The 19987-nt window shown below is 36.5% G+C and overlaps 2 protein-coding genes across 3 annotated transcripts in view; one reads left to right on the forward strand and one right to left on the reverse strand.

Moving 5' to 3' along the window:
• The window catches only part of pycr1a (pyrroline-5-carboxylate reductase 1a), an 80608-nt gene that overhangs the window by 37410 nt on the left and 23211 nt on the right, over positions 1–19987 (forward strand). The window lies entirely within an intron of this gene.
• LOC147846106 (5-hydroxytryptamine receptor 3C-like) lies at positions 2815–11220 on the reverse strand. Its single transcript, XM_087245475.1, has 5 exons — positions 11028–11220; positions 7529–7689; positions 6768–6978; positions 4000–4194; positions 2815–3099 (listed from the first exon to the last, which is right to left on the reverse strand). Exons 1-5 carry the CDS (start codon positions 11095–11097, stop codon positions 2939–2941), a joined length of 798 nt encoding a protein of 265 aa, XP_087101601.1. The 5' UTR covers positions 11098–11220; the 3' UTR covers positions 2815–2938.

Below are 19987 nucleotides of genomic sequence, written 5' to 3' on the forward strand. Positions count from 1 at the left end.
TCATCAAACTAATTTAAGTATTAGCAAGTAATTCAATTCTTGTTTATTTATATAGCGCTTTTCACAATGTAGATTGCATTAAAGCAGCTTATAGTTTTAGTTAAGTCCAGATTAGCAAACAAATAAATACATCATGGAGTTCTGAAATGAAGGTTTTTGTTTTTAAGGGAAAACAAAATACAAAGTGACATAGCTTCGGATCATTGTCCTACTGTAGAAGCCCACTTCAGCTTGAGGTCACTAACAGATGGTCAGACATTCTCCTTCAGGATATTTTGGTACACATCAGAATTCATTTATGACAGCAAGTCCTGAAGCAGCAGAACAGCCCCAGACCATCACACTACCACCACCACATTTTACTGTTGGAATGCTGTTCTTTTTCTGAAATGCAGTGTGACGTTTTTTGCCACACATGACATAAGACACATCTTCCAAAAAGGTCAACTTATTTCACAGAGCATTTTCCCAAACGTCTTGGGAATCATCAAGATGTTTTTTGGCAAAACCCTAGACCAGTGGTTCTCAAACTGTGGTACTCGGGCTTCCTTCCAGTGGTACGCGGATGAATCAAATATGTCATGTGTACATGCTACATATTTAAATAATCATTCATTCATTCATTCATTTTCTTGTCGGCTTAGTCCCTTTATTAATACGGGGTCGCCACAGCGGAATGAACCGCCAACTTATCCAACAAGTTTTTACGCAGAGGATGACCTTAAGGCCGCAACCCATCTCTGAGAAACATCCACACACACATTCACACACACACTTATACACTATGGACAATTTTATTTACCCAATTCACCTGTACCGCATGTCTTTGGACTGTGGGGAAAACCGGAGCACCCACACCCACGCGAACGCAGGGAGAACATGCAAACTCCACACAGAAACGCAAACTGAGCCGAGGTTCGAACCAGCGACCTTCTTGCTGTAACCTGCACTACCTACTGCGCCACTGCCTCGCCTACATATTTAAATAAATGATCAAAAATGATTTATATATGAATATGATGACATAAAGCCTATATTTATGAGGTCCAGGCAACATTTCCAGGTGCTGATAAACCAGAAGTTTATTTGTCATTTTTTTTGCTTTTTAAGAACAGTAACCTACCATTTTTAACTTTAAAAAGCACATTTTAATTTAAACGTTCTTAATAATAGGAATATGCCTCGTTTTTGAACTGTACAGAGTTTTAGCTGCTTTACTGGACCTAATACACTACTGTATTTCACTGGTCATTATGATGGTACTTGCAAAGACAACTTTTTTTCTGAGGTGGGACTTGATGAAAAACGTTTGAGAACCACTGCCCTTGACAAGCCTATGTTCTTTTTGCTCAGAAGTGCTGTTTGTCTTGGAACTCGGTCTCTTTCTTATGGTGGAGTCATGAACACTCACCTTAATTAAGGCAAGAGAGACCTGCAGTTCTTTGGATGTTGTTGTGGGGTCTTTGTAGTTTTTTTTTTCCTCTAAAATGTTTTAGACACCTGCATCATAGATTTAAATTTCAATATTTATGAGTTATTATAAACTGGTCTGTCATTCAGTATGGCTATCACCTGGGGATATATTCACCTGAATAAAACTATTATTGTAGTGTATTATTTATGTAAAAGATAATCCTTCAACTGTAGGGAAATATGATATAGAGTATTGACTGAAACTCACCCTGGATAATTTCAGGCAAGGCTGCCAACTGTCACGCACAGTATTCTCACACTCTCACGCAACATATTCATTTTCTCATGCAGAAAAACCATCCTCTTGAAATTTTTTTTCTTCATTATAATAAAGACTTTTATTGTTAATATAATAATATATCATTTTATCATTGTATAAAGATGTTATTCTCCACATGCAACCAAACTAACGCTGATAAAACAATGTAATCAAAAACAAACTGATGCATGCACTTAGAAAACAAGGCCACAATTGATTAAATGTAATATTATCCTGATGTATAAAGCAAAAACAGGAAGTGAAACACATTTTAAAATACACTAGGTTTACAAATAAATGTACAATTAAATTCTGTAATCTTCTGTAAGACCTTCTGTAAAGGTGTTTTTTTTTTTAATCAGTATAATGTAAGTTATTAAGTTAAAAAATATATCATTTAACGAGATAAGAAATCATTATAACAATTCAGTTTCGGTTTTCGACCATGTGCTTTTCTGCCAGAATTTTCATTTCCCTGAATCCTTAGTTTTAGTGTCAGTGTAGATTTTTTGAATATCATTGGTAAAAAAAGCTTTGCGTTTAAACTGTCATTAAATTTCTTTCAATTTGCACAGATAAATGAATATGTGTGTGTTAGAGAAATATGGAAAGAATCATGCACTACTCTCACTTAAGAGGTACAAGAGGTACCGTCTTTCGGATGAGACGTTAAACCGAGGTCCTGACTCTCTGTGGTCATTAAAAATCCCATGGCGCTTCTCGTGAAAGAGCAGGGGTGTAACCCCGGTGTCCTGGCTAAAGTCCCTCTATCGTCCTTTACGATCATGGCCTCCCAATCATCCCCTTCCACGGAAATGGCTCTATCACTGTCTCTCCACTCCACCAATAGCTGGTGTATGGTGAGCGCACTGGCGCCGTTGTCCTGTGGCTGCCGTCGCATCATCCAAGTGGATGCTGCACACTGGTGGTGGTGTGGAGAGACACCCCCCCTGATGATTGTGAAGCGCTTTGGGTGTATGGCCATACACAATAAATGCGCTATATAAATACACATTACATTACAACATTTAAAAAATAAAAAAGAAATAATCTTGAATAAACAATAAACTATTCCGCATTTATAATGCTTCTTACTAAGAATCTACTGAAATACAATGATTAAAAAAACTGTGTATTAGTATCTGTATGATTTGGTAGACTGACGTGGTTAGTGTTGAAAGCACAGATTGGCACACAAGACACCATTTAATGAATCCAAATTGACCCAAGCACAGACAGAAACACAATAATGGTGACTATGTAGAGGATGAAGAAGATGGTGTCTATGATTCTTGCCACTCGCATCCAGCAAAGCGAAATCTGAATCTCATTCTTGTCTGGAGGAATCTGCACTTCTCTGACACCATCTAAAGTAGAACAGAAAACAAATGAACAGGACATACAGAATGTTATTGTAGCCTGAATCATGTACAGTTGAAGTTGAAATTATCATCCCTCTGTATATATTTTCCCCATTTTCTGTGTAGCACAGAAAGCATATTTTTTTCAGCACATTTCTTGGTAACACTGTACAATAAGGTTCATTAGTTAATGCATTTACTAACATGAACTAATCATGAACAACTCTTGTACAGCATTAATTAACCATAATTGAACATTTACTAATGTATTAATAACATTTAAGTCCATGCTTGTTAACATTAGTTAATGCACCATGAGTTAACATGAACTAACAATGAACAACTTTATTTTCATTAACTAACGTTAACAAACACGAACAAATACAGTAGTAAATGTATTGTTCATTGTTTGTTCATGTTAGTAAATGCATTAAATAACATTACCTAATGAACATTATTGTAAAGTGTGACCCATTTCTTAATAACAGTTTTAATAAGTCATTTCTAATAACTGATTTCTTTTATCTTTGTCATGATGACAGCACATAATATTTTACCAGATATATTGTCAAGATACTAGTGTTCAAGTGACATTTAAAGGCTTAACTATGTTCAATTGTTAGTTTAATTAGTTAGGATAATTAGGCAAGTCATTGTATAACGATGTTTTGTTCTCTGTAGACAATAAAAAAGATATTGCTTAAGGCAGCTAATAATGTTTACCTTAAAATGCTTTTAAAAAAAATTAAAAACTGCGTTTATTCTAGACTAAATAAAACAACTAAGACTTTCTCCAGAAGAAAAAATATTATAGGAAATACTGTGAAAAATTCCTTGCACTGTTAAACATCATTTGGGAAATATTTGAAAAAGAAGAAAAAAATTGCTAATAAGTTTGACTTCAACTGCAAATCTCAATTGGGGAAAAAAGCCTTCTGGATATGCAGTGTTTGCTCTTACCATCTTTATCAATAACAGCGACTGTTCTCTGCATAAATGCAGCTGATTTACTTTCAGCTCCTTTAGCCTTCAGGTAATTCACAAAGATGGTCTCCAGTATACTGAACCCAATGAGACTGAAAATCACACTGCAGTAAATCCCTGTGAAAACATCCGAATACAGCTAAAGCCAGTGAAACCAATACAACGTTATTATCACAAGACACAATTAAAGTCACTGAAAATGTAAAGATGTGTTTTTAACTACAGCGGTTTGAACTGTAGTTTTGACGAATGACTAAAAAGTATCAGTATGATGGTGAAAAACTACATTTCTAGTCAAACCGACACTATAATTCTGCAATCATATACTAAAAACGGTAATACAGTAAGTGCAGTTGTAATACCTCAAAATGTGGGAGAGCTTTGCTTTTATGTAATTGTATTGTATTGCAATATGGAACAATTAAGTGTTGATGTTTAATCATCTGACAGAATACTTAAAAATGAAATTATTTAAAGGGCACCTATTAACAAAATGTAAAATAAGCCTTTGGTGTCTCCAGAATGTGTCTGTAAAGTTTCAGCTTAAAATACCCATCAGATCATTTATTATATCCTTCAGAATCTGCCAATGTTAGAGTCTAAATACAGTGTATTGATACCCCATACTCTCCACTTTCGTGCGTTACACCTCTCCATCCTCAGGTAACATGTCGGATCCGTTACGTCAATCGGTTCCGGGACCTTGCAATTCACAAATTAAGCACTGGGTGGGCCTCAAAATCACTGGGAGAGGAGTCAGGGTTTTAAATAAAGGAGACTTGATGGGTGTATATACCAATATGACAGTGGACACACTATACATACACACACACCTCTGTCCAAACAGCTTCCAAAAGTTGAGTTTCATCATGAGTGACCTTTATTGATAACCACTTGCTATGATTACAACTGAATTAGTTACAAAATAACTAAAAAAAATAATGAAACATGAAATGAGAAAGACATGATATTAATTGAACCCAGCTTAAATGTAAAATAAAGTTACCTGAGAAAGATGGAGGGAGGGAGTGAGAAAGAACAGAGAACAGGGCCTAAAGAGAGCATGATATCAATAGAGCCAGAGAAGACTCCAGAGCAGGAGAGGAGCAGAACAGGGAAAGAGACAGAGCAAAATATACCACCTCTTTTGTATGTTTCTTAACCATGTGATCAAAGCCCAAATACTGAGACGTACAAACTGGCCAATCAACGTGTGACCACATTGTAAAACCCACACACATATTAAACATGCACTGATCCTATCAGTATCAACAGTAACTGCTGAAAGACAATGCAACAGCCACTTTGCTTTTAGCCTTAACATGAGAAGTTAACATGGAGAATAAAGAATCAAAGAGACCAAGGAAAGCAACTCATTTTTATCGGCCTATGTATATCGGCTATCGACCTCTAAATCTAAAGAAATATCGGTTATCGATATCAGCCAAAAAAATCCATATCGGTGCATTCCTCAGGGATGGCTGCATATTAAACTTCAAAATCGTAAACCCAATCCCAAAACATAAAACTTTAACTTATTAGGAGACTTTATAATATCCGTTTGCAGTAAAACAGTGGCTGACTGCATATTAAACTTTGAAATCTTAAATCCAATCCCAAAAAATACGAATTCAACTAATTAGGAGACTGCATATTAAACTTTACAATTTAAGCCCAATCCCAAAGTAAAAACTTTAACTAATTAGCAGACTGCATATTTAAACTTTAAAATCGTAATCCTAATCCCCCCAAAACTAAATTTTTAACTACTTTGGAGACTGCATATTTAAGCTTTAAAATCTTAAGCCTCGTTTACACTAGTGCGTTTTAGTTTTAAAACGGCGTTTTAGATCAAAAACGATCTGCATCCACACTAGCGTTTCACCTAGCGTTTCTGAACATATCTCCGTCCACACTACGCCACCAAAAACATATATCACATGACCATTCACGCACTCTGTATAAACAGAAAGCATGTGTCACACTCTGCATTTGGTTATTGTTAGTCAATAAACGCCGGTTGAACAATGAACGCGATGGCAAAGAAAGCAAGAGAGGTATTTTTGTGGACAATGACTGACGCCTAAAACCGACAATAGTGCAAACAATGCTCCCATTTCTGTGCCCATGTTGTTGTTTACAGTACTGTCTTCCGGTAGCGTTAAAGCTATGTGTTATAGTCATGTGATAGGGGCTTGACGAATAAGGAAAGGATACGCAATGACACAAAAGCCCCAATCAGGTAGCGAATCTCAGCAGTCCCGCCTCCGTTTTCAGATGTCTCCGTTTTTCCCATCCACACTGAGACGGAGCAGCAGCGTTTTAGATTGAAAACGGCCTCTCCAGCACTTTCAAAACGCTCCGTTTTCGGCGCTCGAAAACTTATGCATTTTAAAACGAAAATGCATTAGTGTAAACCGGGCTTTAGAGACATCTGCAAATCAAGTATAACCATATTGGCAAACTAGTAATCAGTAATTATGTTATTGAAAGTAAACAAAGCAGGCAACAGTAACCCACTGAATTAAAACAAATTATCAAATTTACTGTCCATAATCATAATGATCAGATGCATATTTCATTAATTGTTAAATTAAGATTATCACCTGTGTTGTTGTCAATAAATTCTGAACTCTAAATGTAGTGCCTAATTCCTGTAGTGTTATGTACTGTACTGGAGTTTAACTCACCAATCAGAGGAAGCTTATCAGCTGTAGAGGGCAGTGTGTCATTAAGAATCAGCAGTAGCACAGAAATAGCCAGCAGTAAAGTCACTTTAAAGCTCAGCTTGTCTGCTCCGTCTGCGTCTATGAAGAATGAGGTCACGTCCAGCACAAGGAAGGAAAACACTGGTAGGATAATGTTGATGACGTACAGTAAAGGTCTCCTCTTGATGGTGATCTGACATGTACAAACAGATAAAAGATTAGTAAAGTGAATCAAATGAGTGCCTACTGGAGTTGTAATAGTTGTAAAAGGAGGGGGTTGAAGTTTACCAAGCCACAATCAAGTTACAAGGAATCATGATATGGCTTTCATATTATTTCATACTGTTGTCTGGGGTCCACTTATGATGTTTGCATGGTTTTTACTTTCAGAAACAGCTTGAGAGATCGGAACTCAGAATTAAATTCAATACATTTTTATTTACAGAATACACCTCTGCAAAGGCTAATGAGATCCACATAAAGTAACAAGTAACCACAAAAAAATAAAGTATGAAATGAAAAACAATACAAAATAATTTATTTTAAAACGTTATTCGTAATACATATTAGGGATTTTTTTTCATGGCAAAAACAAATAGTAAAGGTTTTAAGTTGAAATTGAAAGTTAAAAATTAATTGTCTGTGGTACTTGTATGCTGCACCTTTTAAAGGTAGAGTTTGATCATGTGTTTTATCATTCTACTTATCTTTTAGTTCTGACTCCATATCAATGTGCTTCTTACCTGATAAACCAGCAGATCTTGCAAATTTCCCACAATCGTGGCTTTAGTGTTAAAATAATTTATTAAGACGAGTTCCCACTCTCCCTGGGCCTCAAATAGATCCTTGGAATCCTGAGTAAGGTTCTTTGATTGAGTAAATGGATAAATAACCAACTCCTTATCTGAAAAAAGGCAGACAAATTGTATATACATTGTGTACTTTTATATATTTGTATACTTATAATAACCATTAAACCATTCATTAGAATTACTGTTAAAAATTTTCATAAATTTTAAATTCTAATTTTTAAAACTCCTGCTAAATCCTGTAACATCATAACAATAGAATTAAAATCGTAAATCAGTCAAATAAGACAAAACAACCCTTTTTGACTTCTTTAAAGCCAAAATATTTGATATAGATTTTTAAATTTTCTCAGAGGATCCCTGTTTTAATGTTGTTATGTAGGCTCTCAAAACAATGGAACAGTTACTACATAACCCTCGTTACCCAAGGGGGGAACGGAAATGCTATGTGGAAAACTTCCACTATGGGGGATTTCACCAGAAAGCCAATGATCTTTGCTCATAAAACAGGGCAATGAAATACCAAACAATTGGCAGTACCCAGCGAGCACAGCTAGTAGCCAGGTGAGTATCGCTTGGCAAATTTTTGAGCTGGAGAGCCAAACTACAGCTGTCAGCTGAGGCGCAACCACTGTGGAGAGGGAACATGTAACTTCTGGTCTCCTACTTGGGAAACAAGGTTTACATAGTAACCGTTTCATTCCCTAGTAGAAGGGGAACTCTAATGCTATGTGGAAAACTTCCACTATGGGGACATGTAAGGAAAACCTCACAGTGGTTGAACCTTACCACGGCTCTAGTGAGAAGTTTGCCAGGCTTCTGCGAGCCCACCAACATCACCAGGGACTTAGCCCTCGGACACGGCTCGCCTTGGCACTGATGGGTAAGGGTAATGGGCAACTGGGCCAATGGATACAGCACTTCGCTTCTGCCGACCACCATAACAGACAAAGAGCTGCTCAGAACATCTAAAATTCTGAGTGCAGTCCACATAAAATCACAGAGCACGAACGAGACACAGCAATGAAAGGGCTGGGTCTGCCTCCTTATGGGCAGCACTTGCAGTCTCACACCCTAGTCTCTAAAGTATGGTAGAAACCTTGGGCACATATCCAGGCCGGGGTCTCAGGATGACATGAGAGTAGGCCAGCCTGAATTCTAGGCACGAATCACTGACGGAAAATTCCTTTAGGTCCCCAACCCTCTTGATCAATGCCAACGCGACCAACAAAGCTGTCCCTGCTGAAAAATCCAGCTTAAACCAGCCTAGGCTGGTTAGCTGGTTTTAGCTGGTAGACCAGGCTGGTTTTAGAGGGGTTTTGGCCACTTCCAGGCTGGTTTCCAGCCATTTCCAGCCTGGTCTTAGCTGGTCAGGCTAGGAGATGACCAGCTAAAACCAGCTTGACCAGCCTAGCAAAGCTGGGAGTCCAGCCAAAACCAGCTATATCAAGCTTAAACCAGGCTGGTCAAGCTGGTTTTAGCTGGATTTGGCTGGTAATTTTTCAGCCTGACCAGCTAAGACCAGCCTGGAAATGGCTGGAAACCAGCCTGGAAATGGCCAAAACCCCTCTAAATCCAGGCTGGTCAACCAGCTAAAACCAGCCAAAAAGCCTAGGCTGGTTTAAGCTGGATTTTTCAGCAGGGGTCTTCAAGGACAGAGATCTCAAGGATACTAAGTCGAGTAGTTTGAAGGAGTCTGAATCTGGTGCTGAAGGAGCGCGTGCTGCAGTATTTTTTCCCAATAAAACGAGTGCTTGCAAGACCGGGAAATCCCACATTCAGAAAATCCAGCAAACTTCTGATCACTTCCTTGGGAGAAATGCTTACTAACTACAAAACGCTGTCTGAAGAGGGGCTACCCAGATAGCAGGTAGTAATGTAATCGACCCCAGCTCAGCTGCCCTTTGGCGCCTCCTGCTCCAACTTGGCATCGGCGAGTATTATCCGGGCCGAGTATGGCCCGCAGCTTCCTCCCGCACATGCGTTAGTGATGCGGCTGTAAAGCACTGGCCCGATTCCTGTTAACCACACCTGGCCCAAGTCTGTCTGTAGAGTCCAGGCTGCTTCTGGCAAGGACTCTCCAGTGTGGCAGCAGAATGCGGCTTCAGCCTCCAGAACAAAATTAAAACTATCAGGAGAAGTCGACTTACTGAGGCATAGACTAGTTTCTCTTGATGCGTTTGATTACCCACAGGCAAGCACCCAGTTCAGGTTGACGCAGGAGGAAGATATGAGTTAAGGTAGATATGAGTTATTTTTCATTTGTTAAATAAATAAATGAATAATTTAGCCTATATGCTCGTAGTGCAAGTTCATTATTAAAATATGAATGAAAAAAGCGATTAGAAAATATGCAAATTAACTGACGGTCAATAATAGGTTATGATGGAATTTTTACAACCCTTTCCGTCAAAAGGACGGACAATAACAAAGTCTAACATGACCTCTGATATATATATATATATATATATATATATATATATATATATATATATATATATATATATATATATATATATATATATATATATATATACTAGTACTTTAATGTTTTAAAAACAATATATTGCTTACTATAAATTACTATAGTATTAATGTGGGGAAATCGTTAATGAAAAAGTTATTACAAGCAAATAAATACTATTAAATCGCTGGAGTAAAATATTCATATAGTTTTATACATTTATTACATGTAAAAAGATTTTTATTACATACAAAGATGTATTATTGCCTATATTAACTTGCTATTATTTCCTTCATTATAAACGAATCCATTATAGAAATTAAACCTGTACAATTTAAATTGTTCAGCAAGGCCAGCAAATGAGTATCTGCTATATTGACTCTGTCAGATAACAATGACTGATCATCTATGATGACTGGCTGTCTATTACATTGAATGGCAATCGGAAACAACGCTCTCGCCCGTCTTGATCACAGTATTTGTGAAATAGTAAACTATTGTTTATTGTGTACAATATTTATTAATAATATATATAAATCTATATTGATTTACGATGTCCGAGAAGACGTTAATAACATTAACATCCGTCACAACCGTTTGCCTAGATCGTGTGTGCTGGATAGTGTGTGCCTGAAACGTGTGTGGTTCTGCAGGCCTGCAGCTGGATATTCTTAAGAAATCCGCAGATTTTAAGTCCATCATTTAGTCTATTTTATTACTTATGCAAATGTGTGTATTTATTCAGTTTTTACATTAATGTCAGTAATATTATTGACAAATATGAAAAAGTTTGTAAAAATACTTTGTAAAGTAATATTTTCTCTCTTTTAGTAGATATATGAGAGATTTTCTTTGTTTACCAATTAAGTGGATCTTATTTAATTTTGCATTGTAAACAATAAATAAAAGTTAGGTATTACTTTTTATTTCATATATTAAGTTTTATACCCACTGTCTATTTCTACATACCTGTATACACAGCAGAGTGAAATGTTATATTGCAGATTTGGGTGTCGAAGGGAAATTTGTACAAGTCCATCCTGCAAGCCGTGGTCAGAGATAAAATATCGACTGAGAGTGACCTTCCCCACCAGTACCACTCGACATATGGAGACTCCTTTGTTCCAAAATCTGTCTTGATACTAAAAAAGCAACATCATGTCATATGGATGTCATAACATGTCACAGCTTGCTTTATTAATGAAGGTGAAGATGTGAAGTTTATTATGTGTACTGTACAGGCATACCGACACTCAGTGAGCTAAGCTCATGTATTTTTTCATCTTCTATCATCTTCCATCTTCTGATAAAACACTTTAGATTTCAGTTGTATAAAAATATAATGTGAATGTATATATAATTAAACTCATTGTTAAAATCAAATTGCTCATGTCTAATAGATTACAGATGTAACAATTCATTTAACATTTTAGTTTATTTAAGATTTCAACAAATCATTTGAATTAATCATAAATTTTAAAAATTCTTGTTAAAATTAAACAATTTTATCTGTAAAATGTTTTGCTAAATAGTCACCTCTTATTTGGAGCAAGAGAAAATTGGGGAAGTGTCTATATTGTATCAGAAATATGTCACTTTCCTCACAGTTGCTTGGTGAAAACATGGTTTGGCATCTTTAATCCAGAACCATATCTGCCTGGAGCAGTATAGCCATGAAGCATAAGTTGTCATGGCAAAGTTTTATTAAAGCCGAGTTACCTTCATTGGACTGAAAACCCAGAATTGGTAAAACTAAACTAAAACTTAGCTGGCTGACCAGACAATCTAGTTTCACTGAATAGGTCATGATAACATTTCTTCCTAAATTTTAAAAAAGCATTTTTTTTAAGGAGACAACATTTAATTCACAAACTTTAGTTGGTTCAAAATGCAGCTGCTAGAGTTTGAAAAATTATCATATTAGGGGCCGATCACATCGAATGCACTATTACGTTCCAAAAACGCAAGGTGCACCGCACTGCCTTTTTGTTGACAAGAAAAAAAGGAGCGCAGTGCACTTTTTTATGTGGCTAGGCAACGGCTGAATCAGCTGGATATTGTTCAAAAGTGTTGCTGTTGATATTAATGTAATTTTAATAATTAATAATATTGTACTAATCATGATTTGAGAAAGTCATACAGCCCTGTAACCCAAAACAGCAACCACAAGTTACTCTATCTTCAGAAGTCTTTGTTGTTGTCTTAACGGAAACCATAGATATTTCGCCTTCCCTGCTGTTGTCTATTGGAAGGAATGCGTCTGTCACGATTACCAGCGATCGTATTCCATAAGATCGCTGGATTTTACTAACAATAACCATGGATTACAAATCCACCATTTCTGGACTACATTTTCATACATGCACTCCGGTCACACTCACACATGCTTCCTCATCTAGACTGATTACACTCGCACCACCTAAGGACTGTCAGACTGATTGCACACACTATTTAAGCCACACGCTCACCCATTCACTTTGCAGAGTCTTGTTACCTATATAGTGGCTCTATTTCCTCTATTCCTAATAATAAAAGTGGGGTGGCTTGGGTTAAGGGAAGAATACAATTCTGACAGATATAAAAAAAACATTTTTTACCTTTCTTTGATGAGAATATCTGGATGCCAAAACCAATCTTTTTTTACTACAAATCTTGATATTCCACAATGGTAAAAGTCATCCAAATAAATGTAATTATACCAAATCTGCAAAATTAAGAATAATACTTTAGTGATTATAAAAAGTGTCAGTCTATCTCATTGTTACTGTTTAATGCACAATTATTTAGCTATGTGTTTATATGTGTCCACAGACTCCACACTTAAGGCACTGATGAAGCTAATAGCATAATTAACTGATTAAATGATGACTGTTCAACATATGAGGCTGGACTTTTCTCAATTATTGATCAGTTTCTTACACCCATTCAAGACACAAGGGTAGGACAAAGTAAAAGATGTGAGAAGAGGAATTAAATCAACCCTGCAGAAAAATCCAGCTTAAACCAGCCTAGGCTGGTTGGCTGGTTTTAGCTGTTGACCAGGCTGGTTTTAGAGGGGTTTTGGCCATTTCCAGGCTGCTTTCCAGCCATTTCCAGCCTGGTCTTAGCTGGTCAGACTGGAAACTGACCAGCTAAATCCAGCTAAAACCAGCTTGACCTGCCTGGTTTAAGCTGGACATAGCTGGTTTTGGCTGGGCTCCCAGCCTGGCTAGGCTGGTCAAGCTGGTTTTAGCTGGTCATCTCCCAGCCTGACCAGCTGTTCCCATGGCTCTTGACCACTGTAAAGCTTTACATAGACTGCATAATTATTAATCAACGCTTAAATAATGATTTAATTAAACATTAACTTCAGCACTGCTTCAGTGATGCTAGAACACTGAAATGTGGACACATATAGACACTTATGTAATCACATTTAATCAGGTTTTGTAAACTGAGTAATATCTTATAACAACAGTACAATGGCGGGTTTAAAAACACTTACCGTATTTATTTTGACCTGTGTTGAGAGGCTTTGGGCTTTTTCGTTCTGTAGATAAACAAAGAGTTAAATTATGATACTATATATATAATTATTTATATTATTTAAGATATAAATTGCTGGGCACATACCACTTGTATGATGGATGTCACAAACATGTCCACAAAAACATAGGTAGGACCGTATGAGTATGCAGGTCTCATGTAGTTTGCATTTTTGCTCAGATCCACAATTTTGTAAAGCTCACTATAAATTTCATCATAATTTGCCCATTTGCAGTGTCTATAATCAGTCCAATACCCTGTGCTGGGACTTTGTGTCATGTTGAGACTTTCTGTCATGTTCAGACTTTCTGTCATGTTCAGACTTTCTGTCATGTTGAGACTTTCTGTCATGTTGAGACTTTCTGTCATGTTGAGACTTTCTGTCATGTTGAGACTTTCAGTCATGTTGAGACTTTCTGTTATGTTGAGTCCTTCAGTCAGAAAAGAGAATAATCTCAAGCAACTAGTGACCAACTATTACAAAATTTCAAAATATTTTACAACAGCTCTTACAAGCGTAGTGAAACAAATATACTTTAATTGGATTTTTTCAACCACAAAATCAAAAAAGTGTCCATAAAGAAATTCTTAATCAAGCTAATTAAGTTATTAAATGAGAGTTGATTGAGCATTACTGATGAACGCCTGATAGTAGCAGAATCACTGATGAGAAACAAAACTACAACTGACTTCAAATCAAACAGATTAAATTTCTCAAAATCTCAGCAAAGGATACTTAAACTCCACATACAGAATCAGAATTACAGCTGAAAATGCTCGATTTGTTAGATGTCAGCATTGTGTAGAACAGAACAGTGTTTACTTTACTTGGGCTCTTTAACTTTTCAATGTTCTTGTTATTCTCTCATTATTACCTGTTTATGACAACAATAATGAAGAAAAGAATATGGTTAATATAAATGTAAATATAGTAGTGTAATTCACTGATCTGTCAGGGGTTTTAATCTTGAATTATTACGGCATTAGAATGTTGATTTGACTTTTATTATAATAATTGTCCCATGGTTATAGAGCAGGAATGCTAATCCCTTTTCCTGGAGGTCTACCTTCCTGCAGAGTTCAACTCCAACCCTGATCAAACACACCTGAACCATTTAATTAGTTCCTGAACAGCACTTGGTAATTACAGGCAGGTGTGTTTGATATAGGTTGCAACCGAAATCTGCAGGAATGTAGATCTCCAGAAACAGGGTTGAGCACCCCTGAGAAGAAAACTTTCTTGAGAAGAAAACCCAGCAGTGTATTAGATTATAAAACACACTGAAGGCTTTAATCACTTCACAAAGACACGCATCTAGATTCAGCATATGAATCTCAACACTTGTGACATGCTTCATGCTGCAGTGCATTCTGCTATAATCATGTGTTACATAATTAACTAATTACCAGGGAAAGTATTTAATAAAAATATTTAATTTGTCAAATGACTATAAATAAATATAAATCATTGTACACTAATCTACTTTATTTTAATGTTGTTATGGGACAATGTGGGACACAACGGCAGCATGTCCTCAACTATATATCTAGACATTATTTTTGTTTAATTTCTGACGCAGAGACTACTTTTTTCCTGGCTATTACGTACTGTGCAATACATAAACATTTGCACCTTACACCTCAATGAAAGAAAAGAAGTGCTTATATTTCCAGTTTGCAAATGCTACCTTTGAACTTGTTGGATTTGCCATTGTTTTAACACCTAGTCATTGGTGTGTGCAACTGACTGTGCTTGTTAACCTGCACTATACAGCCTCTGATTGGCAAATGATGGTAATGTACTCTATGAAGTCAAACATCACATTCCCAGGTACACACCAATCATAATCACTGGTTGGTTATGTGTCCTGTCAGGTCCCCTCCCAGCCCCAAACACACACACACCCCAGAGAAAGAGGGGTGCTATGGCTGAGAGAGATGATGCTTGCATGCAAACAACTTGATTGCTCTCAATTATAGTGACATGCATTTATTGTCAGTAACGGTAACAGCGTTGTAACAGGGGAAACAGTAATTCATTTGGTTACTGAAAAAAGTATCGCTATTTATTCATAGCCCTTTTATTCCTATCACTGATAGTCAAACAAAACTCATACATGCATCCAAGCATGCGTTGCAGCAAGAAATGTGTCACCACTGCTGAGCTTCAGATGCCAAGTCTTGATGTTTGTGTGTTTAAAGTGTGACTTGATTTTCAAAATATGTGCAATGTGCTTTTAAAGCCCGATTAAAGCAAATCGTGATCAGACAATTAACATGCAACATCAAAAAGTCTAAATAACACTGCATAATTATTTAATCTGTACACGTTACATCTCATTTCTCTGATAATAGCAACCAAGAAGAAACTAACAAAAGAAGAGTCAAAGAGTTTAAGAACAGCAAACACTTTTCTCCACAATGGGTGTCTAACTAAACTAGTACATATATGTATCTTTTTAAATAAATTCTACCAAGACCTTTTTATAGACATCTTGCCGAAAAAAATGAAGCTGCTGATACTGTGTGTGGAGTTGTTTAATGGTCCTCTGCTGAGATTTTGAGAGACTTCATGTGTTTTATTTCAGTTGATTTCATCTGTGACTGAAGTAAGTTGTAGATTGATGATTCTGCTCGTTAACAGCAAGGGTTCATCAGTAATGCTCAATCAACAGCCTCAGTAATCAACAGTTATTTAAAGAATACAAGTGTAGACTCATATTGGACTCAAACTCTCAGGAGCATAGCTGGCTGTCAAACTCCAAACATGTTAACAACAAATCATTTAACAACATTGTGTTTTAAACTACACTACCGGTCAAAAGTTAGGGGTCAGGAGAATTTTTAAATGCTTCGAAATAAGCTTCTCTTGCTCACCAAGGCCGCATTTATTTCATCAAAAATTCTGTAAAAATCGTAAAAGTGTGAAATGTTCTTGCACTATAAAATAACTGTTCAACAGTAGTTTATAATTTAATTTAATCATTTATTTCAGCGATTTGAAAGATGCATTTTCAGCTTCATTACTCTTCTTCAGACTCACATAATTTTTCAGAAATCAACAATTCTTCTTTTTCTTCTTCCTATTATTGTCATCATTATTTTTAATATTATTATTATTATTATTATTATTATTATTTCTAATGGTAATGGTAATAAAAGCAATAATGAATGGAGTAATAATTTCATTTGAAATTTCATACAATAAGAAAGCTGTTATTTGAAATTTTTATAAATGTTTAACAATTTAGCTTTTTTGCATTTAATAAATAGCATCTTGATGAACAGAATAATAATCTTAAAAATAAAATAAAAAACATGGAAAAAAATGACCCCAAACTTTTGACTTTGACTTTTGACTAGTGTATGCAGGGCATCATTTAGTTAGGAAATCATTTGTCAATAGAAAAACATTTGTGATAATGCTACAGCACAATTCAATGCAGGAAAACACCTGCAAAAATATCCCTTTACATAAAAATAGCATGTTTTTCTAGATTTATTTTTATTTTTATGTAGGCTCAGTGAAACAAATGTAAATATTTTATAATACATAAAGTTGACCTAATGTGAACAGTACAGATAACAATATTATATATTAATATTTTAAAAGAGACTTACCAGCTGAGGCAAGGAAAAACATTAGCCAGTATATGTACATGGTGACAAGTGCAAACACCAGTGGAGTTTTCTAGTGGATTAAACTGTTGACTGGTGACGATTCTCTCTGTAACTGATGCTGGTCAGAAGGTCATATTTATGCAGAGTTAAAAACATGCCCAACCTCACCCAGTATTTGCATATTTACTTTATTTAGTGCCCAGAGGGGATAAAAAATAATCCCTTAAGTTCAAAGTCATCAACCTTGAGAAGAATATATAATAGAAGAATATATAATATGTAAACAAATATATGAAGAGTTCCAATGCAAAAGCCTCTAAATCCATCAGACCTGAGATGTAAATGAGCATTTTCTATCAGGCTCCTCTGATTAGGTTTAGAAGTAAAATTTTATATGTAATGAAAAGGTTATTAGCTAGTAAATAAAATACATTTTTATCAAAAATGTCAATTTAGACAATTATTTGGTTGTGTCAAAATCAGCTAAATCCACTTGTGCTTTTTTTGCAAAAACCTCTAAGTCCACCTATCGGTACAAGACAGTGTAATTAGTTGAAAAATCACTAAAGATGCCATTAGAAATTGTTACCAAACATAAAATACATACAAAAACCACCTAAAATTAAAGATATAATTATCTGTCCAGTAAGTGGCGGTTCATTCTGCTGTGATGAACCAGGGAAAAAGCAGAAGGAAAATGAATGAATGAAATCTGTCAAGTGCAATAATCAAAAACATTAAAACTGGCGTTAATTAAATCTCAACAATCTGTTGTCATTTCTAATATTTGGGATTTAGATTTAATGTAAGTAAAGCAGTGTAAACATTGTAAACCAAGCTTGGTATATTCAAATAGTGTATTGTAAAAACATTGTGAAACATTAATGTCTGTGCCATGTCCATCAATATAAAAAGCTTATCAGATGTATAGGTATTATGAAGTAATGTATAGTTTAATATATTATATTTATCTTTAAAAAAATTGCTTAAATTAGCAAAATAAAACACAAGATAAGCCTACTGGGCAAAAAGAGGACGCCTCAGACATTTTTAGAAGCTGTCTTTCATTCATTCTCATCATACTTAAGGTCTCGTTTATACTCATAGCATCCATGCAGGATGAAAGAACGGCATCTTAACTCTGTCTTTCGTGAAATGGAGTTGACATTTAATGTATAGTAAATCAGACTTATTCAAAGGAGCGTCGCTGCTAAAACAAAAAAATCGTTATGAATGTATGCTACACTTCCGACTGTACAGTGTGTTTTCTTTTTCTAATAATGCACAGAGTTTTGAGGTAAGGGACGCTTTCATTTCACATTCACTGCAGTCGGACAGGCTCATGCAGTTCATCAAACTCCATCTTTCGAAATCGAAATAAAATAGTCTCCTTATAAAAGCCCACGTATCAGCGTGCTGCTATTGAAAACATAAGATTTGATTCGCGCCTTCTGATTGGTTCTCGGGATATAGCAGCTTTTGCTGTCAAAGGCAAGTGGCGTTTAGCAGCTTTTAGGAATGCGCTGACGCTGGGATTTAGAGGATTTGAAGCAAAAATATTTGTTGATGGTGTACTACGTGCCTAAAGCATTCATTATCTAATTTTTGGTGGATGTGGTGTTTAGCGACTTTTGCATCTGAACGCTTCATATATAACTAAATTAATTAGGTTATTTCACTGATAAAGTTATTCTCTTATATAAGGCAGTTGCTCACTTACTAATTTCAGTCAAACTTTAAGTTTCAGATCATGAAACTAATTTAAATATCAAATAATCACATATTGGAGTTTGGAAATAAGGGTTTTTATTATTAAGGGAAAACAAAATACAAAATGACAGACAGTTGAAGTCAGAATTACAACCCGGGCTCATTGTGGAAACGTAGCCCCGCGGACGTTTCTGCGGACCGCGATTTACGTCCCGGGAGGTACGTATTCGAGCGTTTTTTTGTTTTTGCGGATCCGCGAGAGGCCGCTGTGCGCGCTTTTTCGCGTCTTGGGCGCCTCTCTGGAGCGCGCGCCGTTCGCGTCCGCGCCATTCTCGCACGCAAAGCCGCCGGATCGGCCGACTCAGCTGACTCGGCCGCCCTCCTCTTCCTCCTCCTCCTCCTCCTCCTTCCCTAAACCTGAGCGACGGTTCGCAAAAGCCGTCCAGAAAAAAAAAAGAAGCAAAATCCCTCGTCTTCGATTTAGACCGTGTTTTCGGATCCCGCCGCGTTCTCGCCCTTATTTTTCGGATTTCGTTTTTCGTCTTACCTGATTTCCGGAACCGCTGTTCCCCGGACTCGATCCCGGTTGTCATCCCTGCGGCTGGCTCCTCCTCTGCCTCCTCCGGGGCGTCCGCTCCGCTGTGAACTAATCGGACAAACTGGTTGCATCGGGAAAGCCCTCCACTCGGAGGCGAGCCGTCGGCCGGCAAGCGCGAAGAGGAGGGGCGGAGCGGCGCCACACCGCCCCGCAGCGTTTGCTCGAAAAAAACTAAACGTGGCCTTACGTACCTCCAGCCACGTAACTCGCGGTCTCCAGAAACGTCCGCGGGGCTACGTTTCCAGAATGAGCTTGGGTTGCAGAATTATTAGCCCCCTGTTTATTTTATAAGATTTCTTCAACACATTTATCAACATAATAGTTTTAATAACTCATTTATAATAATGGATTTATTTTATCTTTGCTGTGATGACAGTGAATAATATTTGACTAGATATTTTTAAAGACACTTCTATACAGCTTAAAGTGACATTTAAAGGCTTAACTAGGGTAATTAGGTTAACTAGGCAGGTTA

The sequence above is a fragment of the Danio rerio genome, chromosome 3 (assembly GCF_052040795.2).
Source record: "Danio rerio strain M-AB ecotype USA chromosome 3, GRCz13ab, whole genome shotgun sequence".
In the NCBI taxonomy this organism is placed as follows: Eukaryota; Metazoa; Chordata; class Actinopteri; order Cypriniformes; family Danionidae; genus Danio; species Danio rerio.